Source organism: Canis lupus, chromosome 11 (genome assembly GCF_011100685.1).
Source record: "Canis lupus familiaris isolate Mischka breed German Shepherd chromosome 11, alternate assembly UU_Cfam_GSD_1.0, whole genome shotgun sequence".
Classification (NCBI taxonomy): Eukaryota; Metazoa; Chordata; class Mammalia; order Carnivora; family Canidae; genus Canis; species Canis lupus.
The window spans coordinates 39,353,520-39,372,044 of NC_049232.1; the positions used below are offsets into that span (position 1 = coordinate 39,353,520).

Sequence of the window (18,525 nt, forward strand, 5' to 3'; positions counted from 1 at the left end):
GCTTTTGTATCCACAGGCATGGTTTTTCATTTGGCGTTTTGTATATGCAGAGGATGGCCATATAATTCATATTCCAAACCAGGATGTTTTGAGATTAAACTGGGATTATCCTGGGCAAACTGGGATGTACGGTCCCCTTAAATTTGCAGTGCTGCGTTGATGGTTATCTCTTTATGCTTTCCTTAATCATAGGATGTCATGGCTGGCAGGGAATCTAGAGATCTTCCCTCCCTGTATTTCAGAGAGGAGGAAAAGTGAGGTTCACAGTTGAGAAGTGACTTTCTCAAGGTTGCACAGCTCATGAGTTATGTGGGGGGAAAACATTGTAGTCAGTGTGGTAGAATGAGAACACTGATGGAGTCAGGACATTTGTTTGAATCTAGCTACTGTCACTGATATGGCTAGCCAGTCTTGCCCTATAGTTACATGCCTTATTTCTTCTACTAAGTTTTGAGCCCCTTAAAGATAGGAATTGTGAATTCTGTGTCTTCACATGTCTTTTCGGGTATAGGCTTGATGCTTGGCATATAATAGGTATTCAATAAATATATGCTAAGGAAATTTTAAAACCACCAAATGCTCTGAGAGTTGCATTTTTGCTTGGGACAGCACATAGTATATGCAAAGAAAGAGAAAAAAATCCAGTTCATCCCAGGGATGGCTCTTGGCTACCCAGGCCCAGAAGCTGGCTCTCAAGGTTTGTGCACAGTGAATGATCAGTCCATGGTATTACAAAGGAGAGCATCATGTGCAGCTGCATCTTCTTGCCTTGTATCCTTTGGGGTTGTAGCATAAGCCAGGACAGCTGTCGTGATCCAGCTCACTGCTGCCATGGTGGAGTCCTGTGTGTTGTCCCAGAGTCGCTGGTTCAGAGCTTTGATCTTCCCTAACAGCGTCCTTGTCCTTTGAGCTCAGATCACAGAGACAACCAGCACTTTTCCAGCCCTTGCTCTAGGAGTCCAACCCAACCTGAGAGCCCAGGCCTTGGTTACTGGCATCTTCCTCCCATTCCTGCACACTTTTCCTGACTGCTCCAGTGGCTGTGTGCTGACACCCCCTTTGCAGGCCATCAGCCTCCTATATGGGGCCACACTAAACTAGGCACAGGAATTTAGGAACTCATGTTTGTCTCTCTGAATTTCCTCCTTGGGGCAGAGCAAAAGCACTCGTCTAAACAGAACAATGGAAGGAGAGAGAGAGAGAAAGTGTGTGTGTGTGTGTGTGTGTGTGAGAGAGAGAGCACATGTGAGCACGCGCATCTCAGAAATGTCAGTGTGACGTGAGCCATGAAGAAACTCAACACATTCCAGCTCATTCACTGGAGGTTTCCAGGAAGCCAGGCCTTTGCACAGAGCAGATGTTCTGCAATTATGTTGTAAATAAAGAAACTTAAATACTGCTTTAAGTAAGTCACACTTGTTACATGCACCCTCTATTTGGAAACCTCTAACGTTGGGAGTCCTTACATGAGGGGGTCCCTTTTCTGGCCTGTACCTGACAAGACATGGCTCTCCACCAGCTGGATTATTTATAGGTCAGTGGGGACAGGATTTTTCTTCTGCCTTCTTAAAGTACTGAGAGTGGGATCACCATGGGGCTCTTAAGATTTATGCTCAATTTTGCTGCATGTTACCACAGTGCCTTATTGTAAATGCATTCAGACATGATATTCTTGGACTTCCACTTTCTGGTATCATGAAATAGGGCGGGAGTCCAAGTTGTGTGGTCACCTGGACTTGGATCTGAAACTTTGCTCCATCTCTGAGGAAGTGATCAGGGATGAGTTAGTTAACTTCTTTGGGTGTAAGTTTCTTTCCACTTATGCCAATAATATATAACATTATATATAAGAAATGCATATATAAAATGTGGGTGTGTACACACATATTCCTATGCTAGCTGTTTCTTGAGATTCCACAATATGACTTATTGGAAATACATAGGGCAGAGTCTGATGTACAGTAGGTGCACACCTTTGTTGAATGAGATGTGTGTGCAGGGCCATACCAAAACGTACAGCTACTTACTATCATTAGTTCCCTTACCCTTTGGGGCACTGGCCCAAGAACCCAGTTCAACACTAGGAGAGATGTTCTTTTGATTTGATCTATACTTAGATTGTACTTTGCTGCTCATAAGATGGTATTATGGTCAATGCACCTGCTACATAATAATGGTAGAAAGGAATATCGATGGTAGTAATGACAGCAATACAGGATTGAGAAGATCAGACAAGTAGGCATTTACACTACACGAATACGTTTCTTTACATTATTTTTTGAATTGAATGGTGGCTTTAAAGCATGGTTGCCAATTCTTTGACACTGTTTCCATCAAAGATGTCATACCTTATATGACACTGACATATTCTGGGTAAATTTTTTGTCTCCTCTCCTTTAATCAGGACAAACTTATGAATGTTTTGACCCTAGAATATAGTGGAAGTGGCTTGCTGTGACTTCTGAGTTTAGGTCATCAAAGACCTTCTGCCTTGTGCTGCTGGGACACTCATTCTTAGAGCCCTGACCTCTTGTCTACAGTATCTGACTATCTTGAGGCTACCATGCTGTGAGGGAGCCCAAGTCACATGGAGAAGCCACATTTAGGCTCTCCCACAGACCATCGCAGCTGAACCCAGCCTTTGAATCATCTCTGCCCCTAGAAACATCAGATGAGTCCATCCCACAGCTATTCAGTTTTCCCAGCAGAGGCCCTGGATGTTGCGGAGCAGAGACACGCAACCCTCAATGTGCCCTATTTGAATTCCTGATCTACAGGATCTGCAAACAGAATGGAGTGTTTATTGTTTCCATGGCACTATGTTTTGAGGTGGCTTGTTACATAGATCAGATAACTTGAACAATCACTATAATTGTGTACCTGTCCAGAGAAATTTTAGACATATATAAGCATACACAAGTACATATGTTACCCCCTCTTTGCCTCTCAAGGCAAAGAGAAGCAGCCTGTGCATATTATTATACACTGAGCTTTTCACAAGGAGTCGATTAAACAATGATTACTCACAGGTTTGCGGACGTCGGGTAAGGTAATCCAGAGAGGAAACACTATGGGGAAAACAATTAGGAATGTGACTTGCTTGCGGGGGTTGGAAGGCCAGGCCAGGCTGAGAGGCTGGTCCTCCTCATCTTCACCCGTCTCTGTGGTCTGTTGTAGAAAAATAGAGATGAAGGAATAAACGAAAAAGATGACCATGTACAAGAGCAAGAGCATATAGCCAGGGAGGGTGGCTTGGGACTCCATCAGGAATTTTCTTGGGTTATCCCACCAGCGTCATCATATGATTTTTAAGTTTGTAAGAGAACCCCTTGTATCAGAGTCTGAATCCCAGGGATAGACAATATGTTGCACATCCATGAGAACTCAGGGGCTTCCTTTTCTCTCCCTGAACACTCTTCAGCTTCTCACTTAAATGAAATGACCATCCAACTGGAATGGGCTATAGCTATGATCCATGGACTTTTTATGAGAAACCATATCCACAGAGCAAAAGACCCCAATGCCCCCCTTCTCTGTGTCTTCCCTTCTCCTCGAAGATAAAGCTATAGGATTCATTATGGGAATCCTTGGGGAGGATTTTTTTTAATTAAAAAAAATTTAAACTTAAATATCTATGCTTTTATTTTAAAAAATAAATTTATATATATTTAGAGCATTGACTTTGAGTGGGCAAATAAAAGTAACTATAAAAACAATTCGGTAATAATACTCAACTCTCTTCCCTAGCCCTGGAATAGTCAAACGCATGGATTATTGTATGGTTGTGAGCTTTTAAACTATATAATCATCTTGTTAAATTCTAAACCATTTTCATTCCAGTCAAAGGCTTATTCCACAATCCTGTGTCCCATTCCCAGAGAAACAGAGTATGGGAGTAGAGCAAGAGACTGAACCCATGAGTGTCAACTGCACAGGACCTCAGGACCTCAGAGTCAGGGGTAAACTTCAGAATGTCTGACTTGGCAGCAAGCGGCTAGGGTTTTATGTGCCACCTGCTGAAGTCAGCAGCTTCTGAAGTTCCAGATCTAGAAGAGACAGGAGGTGGCCACGGGCCAGGCAGTCTGACCATTAGCCTGTCAGATGGACCCTCCAAGCCTTCAAAACAGCACTGCAGACAGCATCAATCACTCCCTTCCCTGCCTGTGTAAAAATGAAAGTGCTGCAGGAGGATCAAGCATCAGATCTAAAAATATCATCAGGAACTTTTTCATGGATGCCTCCCTTTGAGACCATATAAATAACCCTCATAGGCTTCATGAAGCTCCTGCCCACCCCTTGTGGCTCTTGCTTCCAGCAGTGCGCACTATTTCCAACAGCAGCACTGACCCCCCCCATCCCGCCCCAGCACCCCTCTCCTTGGGAGGGGCAGGGGATGTGTGGCGGGCAGGCTTAGGCCAACTGGAGAGGGGAAAAGGACTCAACCAGATGCAAGGCTGGGTGTAAGGCCGATACGTTGTGGTGTTATGTTTATTTATAATTTCAACCCTAGTACTGCCAAAAGAATTTGTAGTGGTTTACACAATCACCCACACTCTCTCTCCATGAGTTAAAATTAAAAATATATATATATGTAAAAGGAATCTTAAGCCATACTGAAAAAAGTTGGTAATAACAGGTTCTTTCTCTTTGGGCATATGTCCTTCCTTGGCAGTGGGTAAAAGAGTTTATAAACAGCAAATACGAGTGAACCAAGAGGATTAGATAAATAGGCAGAATTAGGAAGTCGGTACCAGTTTTTTGGTCATCCGTATCCTCACTGAGTATACTTCTCATGCTCTCCATCCCTTTGCTATGCGACATGTTGGCAAAGAAGAAAGTTTAAATAACAATCTGTGTTTCCTCTTTAGGAAACTAGAAGAAGGAGAGCAAATTAAATCCAAAGTAAGCAGAAGAAAATAAATAATAAATAAGTTACAGAAGAAATCAATGAAATTGACAGGGAGGAAGACAGTAAGTTCAGTAAGACCAGAAGCTAAAAAAAAAAAAAAAAAAAAAAAAAAAAAGACCAGAAGCTGATTCCTTCACTATATCATTCATATGGTTCCACTCGCTGCTTCCTTTTCTACATCCTGGGGGCTCCCATGTCTGATGCAAGCTTGGGCATACTGTCATGGGTTCCTCTTCTGAGATCACTCCATGTCCTCCCAGGAGATACAGCAGACATAGAAAATATCATTCCCCATTGAGATTGCCAGCCTCCCAAGATGTCAGCTGGCTGCATGAATAATCTCTCTGTAACGAGGCCAATGAGAGTTTTAGGAGACAGGTGTGCTTTAACTGCTCCCTCCTAGGTATGATCTTTCTTGTTTATCCCAAATGAATGACTTCCCCCTCCCCCATTAGATGACTCAGACATAGGGAGGAATCATGGGATAGTTGAAGCATCATTCCCAATAAGGACCTCATCTCATACCAGATGGCTGGTTCTATTCAGGCAGAGGATTCCAGCACCTCTCGAAAGACTCATCAAGCTGATCTGATAAGCTCATCAAGGCTCCTCCCCCTTCCAGGACTGACACTCGCAGCCCCTAGTCCCATCCAACTGCCATCCACAATCTAGCAACTTCTCTCTAGACTCTAAGCTAACCTTTTTCTGAGAAAAAACAAAAGCAACTCTTTATGACTCATATCATTTTAATGACACCAACAGATGGTGACATTTCATCAATAACCCTTCTGCTTATAACCTACGGATTAGCTCCTTTCTCCATCTGCCAAAGTCACCAGGCAGGCAGTGCCACTAGCAAATAGCAGAAAATAATTGTCTGTTTAGATGCATAAGCTCTAAACACACTACTGTCCAGCGCAAACAATTAGCTATATTGTACAGCTTCCAAAAGCTGCATTTGAGGTGGCGTTGCTAGGGCAGAAATGGGCAAGAAGAAGAACCTGGCTTTCAGGCCATATAAACAGAGCTCTTCATCCAGAATCCACAGCCTCTTGGGAAAGAGTTCTGCTACAGAATATAGGAGCCCAGAACCTGGGGGTGGTTTCAAGAGGTGTCCTGGGAGCAAGGCTGTCAGCATATTTTGGGGAAAATTTTCATTGTCTTCTTGCCAAGTGCAATCTCACTGATTCAATGGGCGACAGCTTGCAAGCTGGTTAGAGAAGTGGAAAAAAAAAAACCATTCGAAGTCTGGGGCCAGTTTTGCCTTTGCCCAAGCTGGGGCTGCTGGCATGTTGTTCATTAGTCTCAGCCCTGGTGAGAGGCCACTGAGGTTAGTGTACTGATTTTTCAATTTTTCCTGGAGTTGTGGCATCTCAGCTTTGACCTTGTAGCAACCCATCCAAACCTCCAAAAGCTTCTGTGGAGTGTCCACAGAAAACAAAACAATGAAAAAAAAGCCCCAGAAAAAATTCAAATGACTTTTGATAGAAGGGTTTAAAATAGTTGATACATGCTGGGGTCTCGGTAGAAGCACTAGACTTATGTGAAACCAAGGCCAGCAATCAGCTCTTTAGGGTTTTATAGTTTCTGATACGGAAAAATCTGAGACTAAAACACATGACTTTACCTTCCCACATAATGTGTGCTGTGTGCCAGACCATGAAGGGATCAGTGCAGCTTGGTGGGAAGAGTAGGTGCTAGAGAATAAGAAGTCCTGGCTTCCAGGCTTTGCTCCTGCTGTGATGTCTTAGGCAGTGACCACCATCACCTGCAGGTATTCATGGAGTGTCTTCTCATGCAAACTAGTACACTAGGTCCTAACTCCTGGGTTCAAGGAAACTTGGTTTTAAAAGAGAGGACAGAGTGGCATCTGGGTGGCTCAGTTGGTTAAGTGTCTGCCTTCCGCTCAGGCCCTGATCTCAGGGTCCTGGGATCGAGCCCCTCATCAGGCTCCCTGCTCATGGGTCCTGGCAGGACATGAGGCAGGAGCTTCGAGCTTCTGCCTGTTATGTACTCAATGGTGCCCTCCCCTAATTCCTATGTTGAAACCCTAACCTCAATACCTGAGAGCCTTTATCCTAGGCCTAGATGAAAGTGTGCATCTTCATGGGTGACAGAAAGCCCACTTTCACCTAGGCCTAGAATAAAGGCTCTGTTTTCTTTTTTTTTTTAAATAAATTTATTTTTTATTGGTGTTCAATTTGCCAACATATAGAATAACACCCAGTGCTCATCCCGTCAAGTGAAAGGCTCTGTTTTCAGCCTCTCTTGCAATGAGGCATGGCCATGGGAGGTTCTGGCCAACAAGAAGTAATCAGAAAAATCCTCTGCAACTTAAGGATGTATCTTTAAAGGATGGAGGTGTGTCCTTCATCTCTCCTTCCTTCTTCCTGCTGGCTGGAATGGAACATTTTGGCCAGAACTTTAACAGTCATCTTGGACCATGAAGTGGAGAAAAAATATGAAAGCATCTGAGTTCCTGATACCCATCAAGAGCTGTTCTAGTCCTGAGCTACGTATAGTGACTTGAGAGAAACCTAAAATTCTATTGTACTCAGGCCATGTTACTTTGGGCTTTTGATTGCTCGCAGTGGAACCTCACTAATCCAATGTCCTCTTTCTGAGGAATCAAGGGAGAAAAATATCTTTCACATCTCAGCACTGGGAAAAGTCATGCTTCTTTTGAGCAACTTTGAAAAATCTTAGAAATACTGTGAATCAGGTAAATGATACTATTTCTTCCCCTTGCTCTGCCCTGGGGGATTCAGAGTCAAATCTGTAAACTCCACCCACCCATCACAGCTCTGGGGTCTGTGTCGCTTACCCCAGGCCCACCCTTTCCTTTTCCTTCTCCTCTTGTGCTGACTTTTCTTAAAATTCTTCATGTTACTATTTTCCTCAGAAGTATTTTTGCAAGCAGCCTTGAATCTTTGTAAAACAAGGGATGGCAGCCTCAAAACTGAAACTCCTCAGTGGTTGAATGGAATTACTTGGATAACTTTGTGTGTGTGGTGGGGGGGAGGACAGAGAGAGAGAATGAGAGAGAGAGAGAGTTATCCTAAGTGACAACTGGGCAATCATCTTCTAGGATTCATTTATCAATACTGAAGGTTGGATCTTGGAGATCTGGCCATCAGAACACTTACAGATAGAAGAGAACACTTCCAGAGTTCAGTTGGTACCTACTGGGAGGTCTCTGGAGCAATCAACTAATTTTTTATTTATCTGGAGAATGGGAGGATACCTACAGCTTGTCCACTTGTGGCCTACTATCATGAGAATCTTTTAATTAAATTAATTAATTGAAAGATTTTATACATTTATTTGAGAGAGAAGAGAGAGATCACAGAGGGAGAGGGGAGAGGGAGAAGTAGACTTCTCTGCTGAGCAGGGAGCCTGATGTGGGGCTCCATCCCAGGACCTTGAGATCATGCCCTGACCTGAAGACAGATGCTTAACTGACAGCACCCAGATGCCCCTCATGAGAATCTTTTTAGCTTCCTTGCATGTACATCTTATACTATTTCCACTTGTGCCTGGTAGGGATGGTTTGCCCTAGAACAGGCATCAGGTCTCCAGGGGAGGGGCTGGAGCTGGATTCACCAGTCCAGAGGTCACTTCTACAGCCAGAGAAATATTTCTTGGAAGCAAGCCAATTTCTTATTATTGTCTGTGAAGGGCATTGTGAAAGATTTCAGTGTGAAGGTGAGCCCATTTTAATGCAATCTCTTCTATCAGAGAATTAAAATGAAAACCCGGAAGTCATCTAAATATAGGCCATCTTCAAGTTCAGTTTTATTGATTGCTAATAACATCTTCAGTTCACAAGGAGTAATCTCAGAGGATCAACTGGATCGGCCCAGTTCTCAGCTCAGTTAGGATTTGATTTGGGTTGGAAGTGAAGTTCTCACTTGTCTATCCCCTACAAAAGAACGACACTCTTCAGCTCTGGGGAGGGCCGTTTCTTCTCACTGGGGAGCCCCTTCAGTGTGGCATGATGCTGAGTAGAATAACATGCTAGCACTTGAATAGTCATGAAAAATATAACTCATTTACTCTAAAGCATTGAGCCATGGTCAAGTTGGCTGAAGGCTAAGATTTTAAGTGATTTGTACTTCTACTTAGAATGTTCCTTAACATATTTGCTATTGTTGCTGTTTCTATAATTTATATCTGAAGGAGAGATATATGGAGTTTATATCTCCATTGTTGTTCAGCCACATAGGTGCTCACATGAATGGCCAAATGGGATAAAGCTCACCAAAAGAATGTGGTGCATGCTAGGAGAATCAATCACCTACAGGGCCCAGAGGGGCCGAGAGTGGGAAAACAGATCCATAAAAACATCTGCTTGAGCCTATGAAGTGAGGTTGGGTGGGTGCATCAAGAATATTAAAAATATCACACTCCAACAGAGTTTTCAAAAAGGAACTAATGTGTAATGTCTAGACCATATGGGAGACATTCATCTGTAGACTGGGGATGGTAACTCTCAGGCAACTATAGGACGCACAGTTCCTGGTAGAGACCCAGGGATTGATGTGTGTTAATCCTCTTCCCTTAGGCCATGAATCTCATCTCTAACTAGCTGTGTGACCTGAGGCAAATCAATGGAAATGGTGGAATGGCCAAAGAATATATACTACATGTGATCTGTAGGGTACACCACACTACATTTTAGGCTCCAGCAGCCCTTAAAATCCATGTCGTTGTGAGACAGAACTTGTGTTGAAGGGGCAATGCTTTACTGTGGGACTGTCTACCTTCCTGACCAAGAAGTTCTGCCGTTTGGTTCACTGTATGGGCCCTGATCACAAAAGACAAGCTACAATCAAAGCCTTCTGAGATATTTAGAATAGGAGCTCTAGGCTCCAAGAGAAGGAGCTCCTGAATTTCAGAATTGAAGGGCCCTAGTACATTGTGGTCGCACCTTCTCACTTGATGGATGAGGGCCCTGTGATGAAGTGGTATGCTGAAGAAAGGTCATAGTGTGAGGCTGGGCCCGAGTGACCTCCCATTTCACTCCCAGCTCAAGATTCTTTCCCCATTTCATACTGCTTCCCCTCCTCCCTCCTAAAAAATAGGTATCCTAAAAAAAATGTGCTTTATGCCTAGTTACACCAGCTTTGTTTGATTTTAATTTTTTAATTGAAGTTTAATTTGCCAACATATAACACCCAGTGCTCATCCCATCAAGTGCCCTCCTCAGTGCCCGTTACACAGTCACCCCATTCCCCCCCCCACCTCCCCTTCCACTACCCTTTGTTTATTTCCCAGAGTTAGGAGTCTCTCATGTTTTGTCACCTTCTCTAATGTTTTCCACTCATACACCAGCTTTATTTGTAATAAATTTGACCTATTAAGCCAAAAATCCTAGCTATAGCAAACATAGCTAAAGCATTTAATTGACATAATTTTGCTTAATTTTCTTGAACCTAGAACTAATTTCTTTTTTTTTTAATTTTTTTATTTATTTATGATAGTCACAGAGAGATAGAGAGGCAGAGACACAGGCAGAGGGAGAAGCAGGCTCCATGCACCAGGAGCCCGACGTGGGATTCGATCTCGGGTCTCCAGGATCGCGCCCTGGGCCAAAGGCAGGCGCTAAACTGCTGCGCCACCCAGGGTTCCCTAGAACTAATTTCTGATGGTTTGGATGGCTCACATTTCTAGGAAAAGGTGAACAGAAACACCTTAGTTTTTAGTTATGTTCTTTTCCTTTTCTTTGAGTCTCCTGTAGACTACATGCTTGTGTCCCTCTGAAATTCATGTTGAAGTCCTACTCCCCAGTGTGATGGTGTTAGGGAGTAGGGCCTTTGGGAGATGACTGGGTCATGGTGGCAGAGCCCTTGTGATTGGGATTAGTGTTCTTGGGATTAGCCTTCAGAGAGCTAGCTCGCCCCTTCTGCCATGTGAGGACACAGTCACCAAAATGGCCATTTATGAACCAGGATGTGGATTCCATCACCTATCACTTGATCTTGGACTTCTCAGCCTCCATAACCGAGAGGAATACATTTCTGTTGTTTCTAAGCTATTCATTCTATGGCATTCTTGTTATAACATCCAGGGCAGCTCTGAAGGGGAAATGAAGAGCAGATTTGGGAGGTATGTGACTAGGAGGGGCCACTGTGATGCATTGAGAAGTAGTCTAATTTGAAACTTAGAACCTTCTTCCCTCCTCTAACTCTGTGGGGAAGATCTCCAGGGTGCCAGGTACAAATTTAAAAATGAAATGTGAGGCTGATATCAATGGAGGCCAGGACTTCAAATGCAGGTGAAGAAGGAAGACTTGTTCTTTAGCATCTCTGCCCAAGGAAAAAGTACTGAAGTTTAGTGCCAGCTTCACGTGGGAGGAGGGTGACAACCAAGCACGCCAATGGCCAAATTGAGGGCTTGAGATTTTATGTGCATTTCATTGCCTGATGTCACCCCCGATTCCCATAACTCTGGATAATCTTGCACTAGCTACTTCTAAAATGAATATCTAGGGGCCATCATCGAAGATGGATTAAGCCCTTTACAATAATAAACTTTCCTGAGGCTAACTTTAGCAAGAACTGAAATAGGAGGTAGGTTATTTCTAGACTCCAGCATTCAGTGTTCAAAGGCCAGTAGAACCTCAAGGGAAGAATATGCCCAACAAAACAGCATCAGCCTTAAACAGGGACTATCTGCTTCTCCTCCTACCTCTGGCCTCTTTCATTATTGAAGCATTAAAAATACTCTCTTTGACAAAGATGGCATGTTTTGCTTTTCCAATTAGGTTTCCTGTGGGAACCAGTGAAAAGGTGTGTGTGCCTGTACAGTGTGTGTGTGGGAGGCTCCTAGAGAGAGAAGAATCTTGAAAGTACCTTACCTAATGAAGGAGTTGTTGGAAAAGGAATTAATAAAGAAGACCCACTTCTGCTCCAGAACATTCTTTTACAACATTACTGTTGTTATAAAATTAACTGAGATAATTCATGAAAGTTACTTGAAATGGTGTTTGGCACATAGTAAACACATTAAAAATAACAATAATAACCAACATTTACTGGGTGTTTAGGAAAGTAATTTCTTCAAAGACATCTAAGAGAAATAAGTTTGACTTAAGTGAATTATGATACTTCTAGCAATAAAATTCTATAATTCAATGATCTGATGTAAAAGTAGAAACTGTAATAATTTTGTTCCTCCATCTATGCATTCAGCCAACATTTACTGAGTGTTCATTGGCTGTAGTGATGTCAACAATCTAATTTACTTTCCTTTTAGGTAAGATGACTAAATAGAAGGCCTTTATAAATAGGATGAAAGGGAGAATTCCACAGCTCTATGGAGAAAATGCTATTTTATTTCAGTAGGTAGGCTGTAAGTAGACTTTCTATCAGAAACAAAGCTTCCAAGCAGATGGCAAGACTCATAATATTGTGACACCTTGATTCTGTGTTTTGTGCAGAGCTAAAAACAATAGCAGAGTTGGAACTCTCAAAGGTAAAGTTGCCAAAAAATGCAGTCACATTTTAATACAGTGAAAGTCTCCGAAATCAACAACTATTTGGCAAGTAAAAGGTGCCTCCCAAGAAATATTCCATAGAGTGCTCTCCATTTTGTAAGCTCAAATCACACCAGTGCTTTACAAAGGAAATTTATTCAAAAATGAGATATTTAGGGGTGCCTGGGTGGCTCAGTTGGTTGAGCTCTGACTCTTGATTTTGGCTCCGGTTGTGTTCTCTGGGTCGTGGGACCGAGTCCTGCCTTGGGCTCTGTGCTGAGTGCAGAGTCTGCTTGAGATTCTCTCTGTGCCTCTCCCACCCCCCAAATAAATAGATAGATAGATAGATAGATAGATAGATAATTTTAAAAAGATAAATATCCATATGGTGAGTGTATTAATCTGCTTGGGCTGCCATAACAAAGTGCTATAGACTAGGTGGCTTAAATAGGAGTAGAAATAGCAATAGAAATTTATGATAAACTCCCACCATAAATACCAACTGGCCCAGGGAGGGATGGTAAGTGGTTCTCTCTTCCATTTTCCCCTAAATTGATTGGCCAATTAGTGGGGTCAACATACCACTATATCTATTACAGAAATAGGACATCATGCTTAAAATTGGCATATGAAAAATATGACCTATAAAAACATTCACTGCTGGGTTGTGGATCATTTTGGCCTCACAGGCCCAAAAATCTGTACTCAAAATCTCTCAGTGACACAAGGAAAAATGAATTTTGGGGACCCCGGGAGCCATAGTTCAGGATTTGCCAAGTAAGGTGTGTTGTGAGTCATTTTGAAAGCAAACTCAGAATTCTGGGATGGGTCAACTAAGGGCTGTATGGCTAAGGAAAACTCATTTGCCATTTGCTAGATTTTTTTCTTTGAAAAAGGAATGAAAACAGGAGAATCTGAAAGAAGAAAAACTTTTAGATCCCAATGATGGAAAACCAGAGCGCTGCATTTGGAAAACTGTTATTTACTCAACTCTAACATGAGTCCTTACTGACTGTTAATAATGGACAGAATGTTTGTGTTCCTCCAAAATTCATATGTTGAAGCCCTAACCCCCTGGTGTGGCTGTATTTGGAGATGGCATCTCAAAGGAAGTACTTAAATGAGGTCAGAGGAGTGGGTCTCCCATCTGACAGCAGTAATGTCTCGTAGGAAGAGACATCAGAGGATGCTCCCAACCCCACCTTATGTGTTCAAGGACAGGCCATATGAGGACATAGAGAGAAGGCAGCCACCTGCAAGCCAGGAAGAGAGCCCTTGCCAGAAAGTGAATTGGCCAGAGCTTTAATCTTGGACTTAGAGCCTCCAGAACTGTGAGAAAATAAATTTCTGTGGTTTAAGCCACCCAGTCTATGGTATTTTATTATGGTAGCCCAAGCAGACTTACACACGCTGACCATATGAATATTTATCTTTTAAAAAAACATCTCAGTTTTCAATAGGTTTCTTTGGGCTTTGAAATAAATCACTTAATTGCTTTAATTAACTTTGAATCACTTTCCCCATCCTCATTCTCTGAAAAACTTCTTTACTCTTGTTCTCTTAGTTTCTCAATGTCTTTGCATTATATATATAGATTTAGCAATATACCTCATTCTCTCCACACTGTTTTAAAAAAATCTTCTATGTTTCTATCACGTTTTTCTAAGAGGTAAGTCAAAAAGAGGTAAGGCAAAAGCATCTTCTTTTTTGGGAGGATGCACCATCTGAGACATTTGTACTGCCTTCTGTGTGGACATCCTGAACCAACAGAGCTAACATTTACGTAGCAAACAAGTTTTTTAAAAGTGATAAATCTCTGCCCACCTAGTGGTAGGAAATAATTCACTCCCTTTATAATACCATCATATGGTTTGTTTTACATAGAGATGAAAAATTAAAAAAAACAAAACAACAACAACCAAGCATCAAGAACTTGGGATATTTTTTTTTTTAAATTTTTTTTTTTATCTATTTATGATAGTCACAGAGAGAGAGAGAGAGAGGCAGAGACACAGGCAGAGGGAGAAGCAGGCTCCATGCACCTGGGAGCCCGACGTGGGACTCGATCCTGGGTCTCCAGGATCGGGCCCTGGGCCAAAGGCAGGCGCCAAACCGCTGCGCCACCCAGGGATCCCAAGAACTTGGGATATTAAAAACAAAATAAGGTTTCACTCAGCAATGGCAACCTGAAAAAACATAATTTGCTTCTATAGGACTTTGAATTGAAATCAACATTTCAAAGTATCTTGCTGTGAGAGTGATGGAGCTGTCTGAACCTAAGTTCTCTGAAAGCCAAGAGACCATTTTATTGCAATGTAAAATGGCATCTGAAGAGTCTGGTGGAATGCAATTGCTTTTCTTCACTTTGCATTTTTGCCCAAATAATTCTGAGATGCAACCTACGGACAAGATGGATATCTTTCTGTATGGCTGTTGTAAATTGTTTTTTGTATTGTTTCCATGGGTTTCGTAAATCTTGCCAATACAAATCATGAAAGATTTGTCAATTCAAAAGCTACTGGGGAATCATAAAAAATAATTCAAAAATCATTCTCATCATTTTATTATCAAATGGATTAGAAATTCTCATAGGAATAGTAATATTAATGCCAGTGTTTTTTTCCAGGGAGGTTTTTTTCCTTCTTAATAGTCAGCCCTTAATGTATTTTATGTGCATGATTAATAGACGTTCTTCAAACTCCTTCAGAAAGCACAATGACAAATGGTGTTACTAACAGTAAGATTCCTAGTGAATATATAATTCTTTGTCAATATTCAAATTTAGTCAGAAACTCGAGTCAGATCTTAATTTCATTTTACAATGTGTTCAAAAGGCCTTTGGGTACATCTTAAGCAGTTCGTAAATATTGTCCAGGTCATCAGATGCACAAACTGGACCTCAATTTTTCCTTAGAAAAATAGATGTATAGATTGAAAAAAAATATTCTCTCTTCCAGAAATGAACTCTTGCAATAAAGTCTGTTAGGTAAGACATTATAATTTCTACTTTTTAAAAAATAGTTTGTATTGGGTTTTCTCTGATACTAAAGAATTTCTTTTCTGAGGGAATTAGAGTTCTAACACGGCTTGGACCTTCAAGAGTCCCGTTAGATGGAGAATCTTTAAATGTTCTTTTCCTTTCACTATTGGGCCTTGGCATCTCCCCCAGCACTGCCCTGTGCTCTGGTGTCCTCAGGCACACAGACACATCCCACTTTCCCCCAAAGCCTACATTTCTTGGGGGGCCTGAATCCTCTTATTTTGTCTTACTGATGTTCCAAGAGGTTGAATGAACTCATCAATGGGGGAAATGCAATCCTTGGCTATTTTTAAGCTTTCAAAATGGTGAACTGGCTGTTACACCTTAGTCACTGAGGAAAGATACTTGTTCTTTGAATAAGAAGAAGATTCGAGGCTCACAAAGCCTTTGTTAAACCTCCCTATGGCTGAGAACATAAACGTTCGCGAAAGAAGGGTAATATTTTAGGAAGACACCATGGGGATTCTAGGTACCATCTGCTTCAATAATCTCAGAGATCCCTATCAGAGCTAACATTTTTTACCAAAATTTATTATGAAGTCTCCCGAAGGAGCTCCAAAATCATAGAACAATAAGAACAACCTGTAATAAACTGCTGCCTTGATAATCATGCTTGCTTTTTTTTTTTCACCACTATCCTCAGAGATCCAAATTTAATGGAAAGGAGATATTTTTATGCGTTTTATCTTTTTTTTTTTTTTAGAGAAATCTAAAAATCACAATCGCTTTTATCATCTTTCCCTACGCATTCTTAGTCACATAATACTGAAACATTTTTATCAGCACTATGAGGCTTTATGAAAGCAGACCTTAAAAACTCTGCTGAGTTTAGGTAAAGGCCAATGCTAGACTGGGGAGAAATAAATCAGGCCTGAGTTCCCAAAAGGAGAAAGGAAGGGCTTAACACAGTAAGGTGATATTTAAGTGTGCAGAGAGCAAGTGAGAGAAAAAATAATCATGCATTTTGTACATTCTCTATTTATCTATCTATATCTTTTTTGCCGTGGGAATGTGATTTTCTTATATAAACCTGTTTGCCTATTGGTGCACCTGTGCAACTTTTCACCAAGGCAAAGACAATTCTGATTTCCCTAAGGACAGAGAGAAATCTTAGAGGCAAAATGAAATAAAAGCCGCAGCATATTAAAAAAACCACCTCACGATGCATGAACATGGACACACACACACAAAAAAAGTCAGACTTGCAGATTTTGGAATATGAGAAGTTTGCAAGGCATCGCCCCTTCTATCCTGTCACGGTGAATGTATATTGAAAGGGTTCTGCTGTGTCATGCATCGGACAGGAGGATGCAACGAGGCGCCCAAATGCCATCACCTGGTTGTTGTCTAGATTGGCGGAACGGAAGTGTAAGAAAATGCTGGGTCCTGGGTGGGACAGTTTGTTTCTTTCCATTGTTTTCCAGACCTGGATAAAGTCCTGGCAGTGGAAATTTGGAAGCTTGGTGAATTCTCTGCGGCAGCTCAAGTCAGTTCTGCGTTAGAGTGACTGCGTTGTGTCAGCAGTCACTGGGAGGAGGTAATTAGCACTGAGCCGTTTAGAAGTCAAATTATTTCTTGGTTCCAGAGAACGTACAAATGAAGAAAAAAACCTCCTGCAAAGGGGCTCCCTCTGTGAAAGAGCTTATTTTAAAATGTTCTTCATTGCCAGTGTAAAATCTGTCCTGGAGAAAGCTCTCAGAGATGAGGTGTCAACGTAAAATTAGTTCCCTTGTAAATGGGATTTTGAAACAGCAAGGCAATTACACGGGACCAGGCTCAAGTCCCCAGAGAATACCAGCAATGTGTGCGTGGTTCATGGGGCTCATAGTTTCCATTAGTAAGTCAGGATGCACACCTCATTCTTCTTGTAGCTTGATAAACATACAACTGGGAAAGAGATAAACTAACACCATAAAGGCACTGAATGATTCCTGGGAAGCCGTGCTTTGAGGGGAACCTGAGTGTTCCAATTTCATATCTTTATTCTGATTCTGAAGTCCTGGGCCTAATGCACCCCATCACCCAGGGTTCTCAACTGGCAACCTCAAGATCACCTAGACCTTCCTTTCTCGTTCTCTCTCTAGGACCAGATCTTCTCAATGCCACCTCAGACATGGCTCTTGGATCCAGCCATTGCCATCCATGTCACAGCCAAAAGTTGGTCTAAGGCTTTGTCACCTGGGCTACTTGATACCATTTTTAAAGTTTTACTAAGCACCACTAATAATAGCAAACACCCGGGCAGTGTTTTCTGTGTGCCAAGAACTGTTCCAAGAGCATTCTATTCTCACAGCAATGCTATGAAACAGGATCATTATCCATGCTTCACAGAGAAGGAAAATGGGCAACAGAGAGGTTAAGTAAGTTGGCCAATGTCATAAACAGGGAAGTGGTAGATCTGGGACTTGGATTCATGTCCATCTCCATAGTCTCTGATCTTAAACCACTAAAGCATACTGATTCTGTTTTAACTTAACCCATTATTATTATTTTTCTTGTTGCATTTTTTGGAATAGGGAATACAGTTAACTGGTTCAACATTTAAAAGCTAAAGAAAGTTGCATACTGGAAAGAATCTGGTTCCCCATCACCCAGGCCCTGGTTCAGGAAGGAGTTAACACCACCAGTTTTTTCAGTAGTATTCCAAGCAAATACGTATGCTATTTATCTCTGCTTTGCCCCCTCCTACAAATATACTAGACTGGGTACAATTTGGCATTATGCCTTTCTCATTGAACATATATTGAAGATCATTCTGTATCAATATATGAAGAGTTCTTTCTTTCTCTTTCTTTCTTTCTTTCTTTCTTTCTTTCTTTCTTTCTTTCTTTCTCTCTCTCTCTCTCTCTCTCTCTCTCTCTCTCTCTCTCTCTCTCTCGACTGCAGATGGTCTAGGGGTGGGCAAACTTTTCCTGTAAAGGGCCAGATAGTAAATATTTTAGGCTTTGTGGTCCATATGGTCTCTGTCGCAGATGCTGCTACTGCCTTTTTTTTTTTTTTTTAAGCCTTTAAAAATGTAAAAACATTCTTGTCTCACAGGTTGAATTAAAACAAGTTACAGGCCAGATTTGACCTCAGACTATAGTTTGTTGATCATTG

General features: G+C 41.7%; 1 protein-coding gene across 3 annotated transcripts in view; it reads right to left on the reverse strand.

Annotated features, from left to right (window-relative positions):
- Window positions 1-18,525, reverse strand: part of SLC24A2 (solute carrier family 24 member 2) — a 251,756-nt gene that overhangs the window by 26,356 nt on the left and 206,875 nt on the right. For all 3 annotated transcript variants that reach the window (XM_038552506.1, XM_038552504.1, XM_038552505.1), the window contains one exon: window positions 3,028-3,168. In XM_038552506.1, coding sequence (XP_038408434.1) covers window positions 3,028-3,168 — 141 coding nt within the window. The remainder of the gene's footprint in view (window positions 1-3,027; window positions 3,169-18,525) is intronic.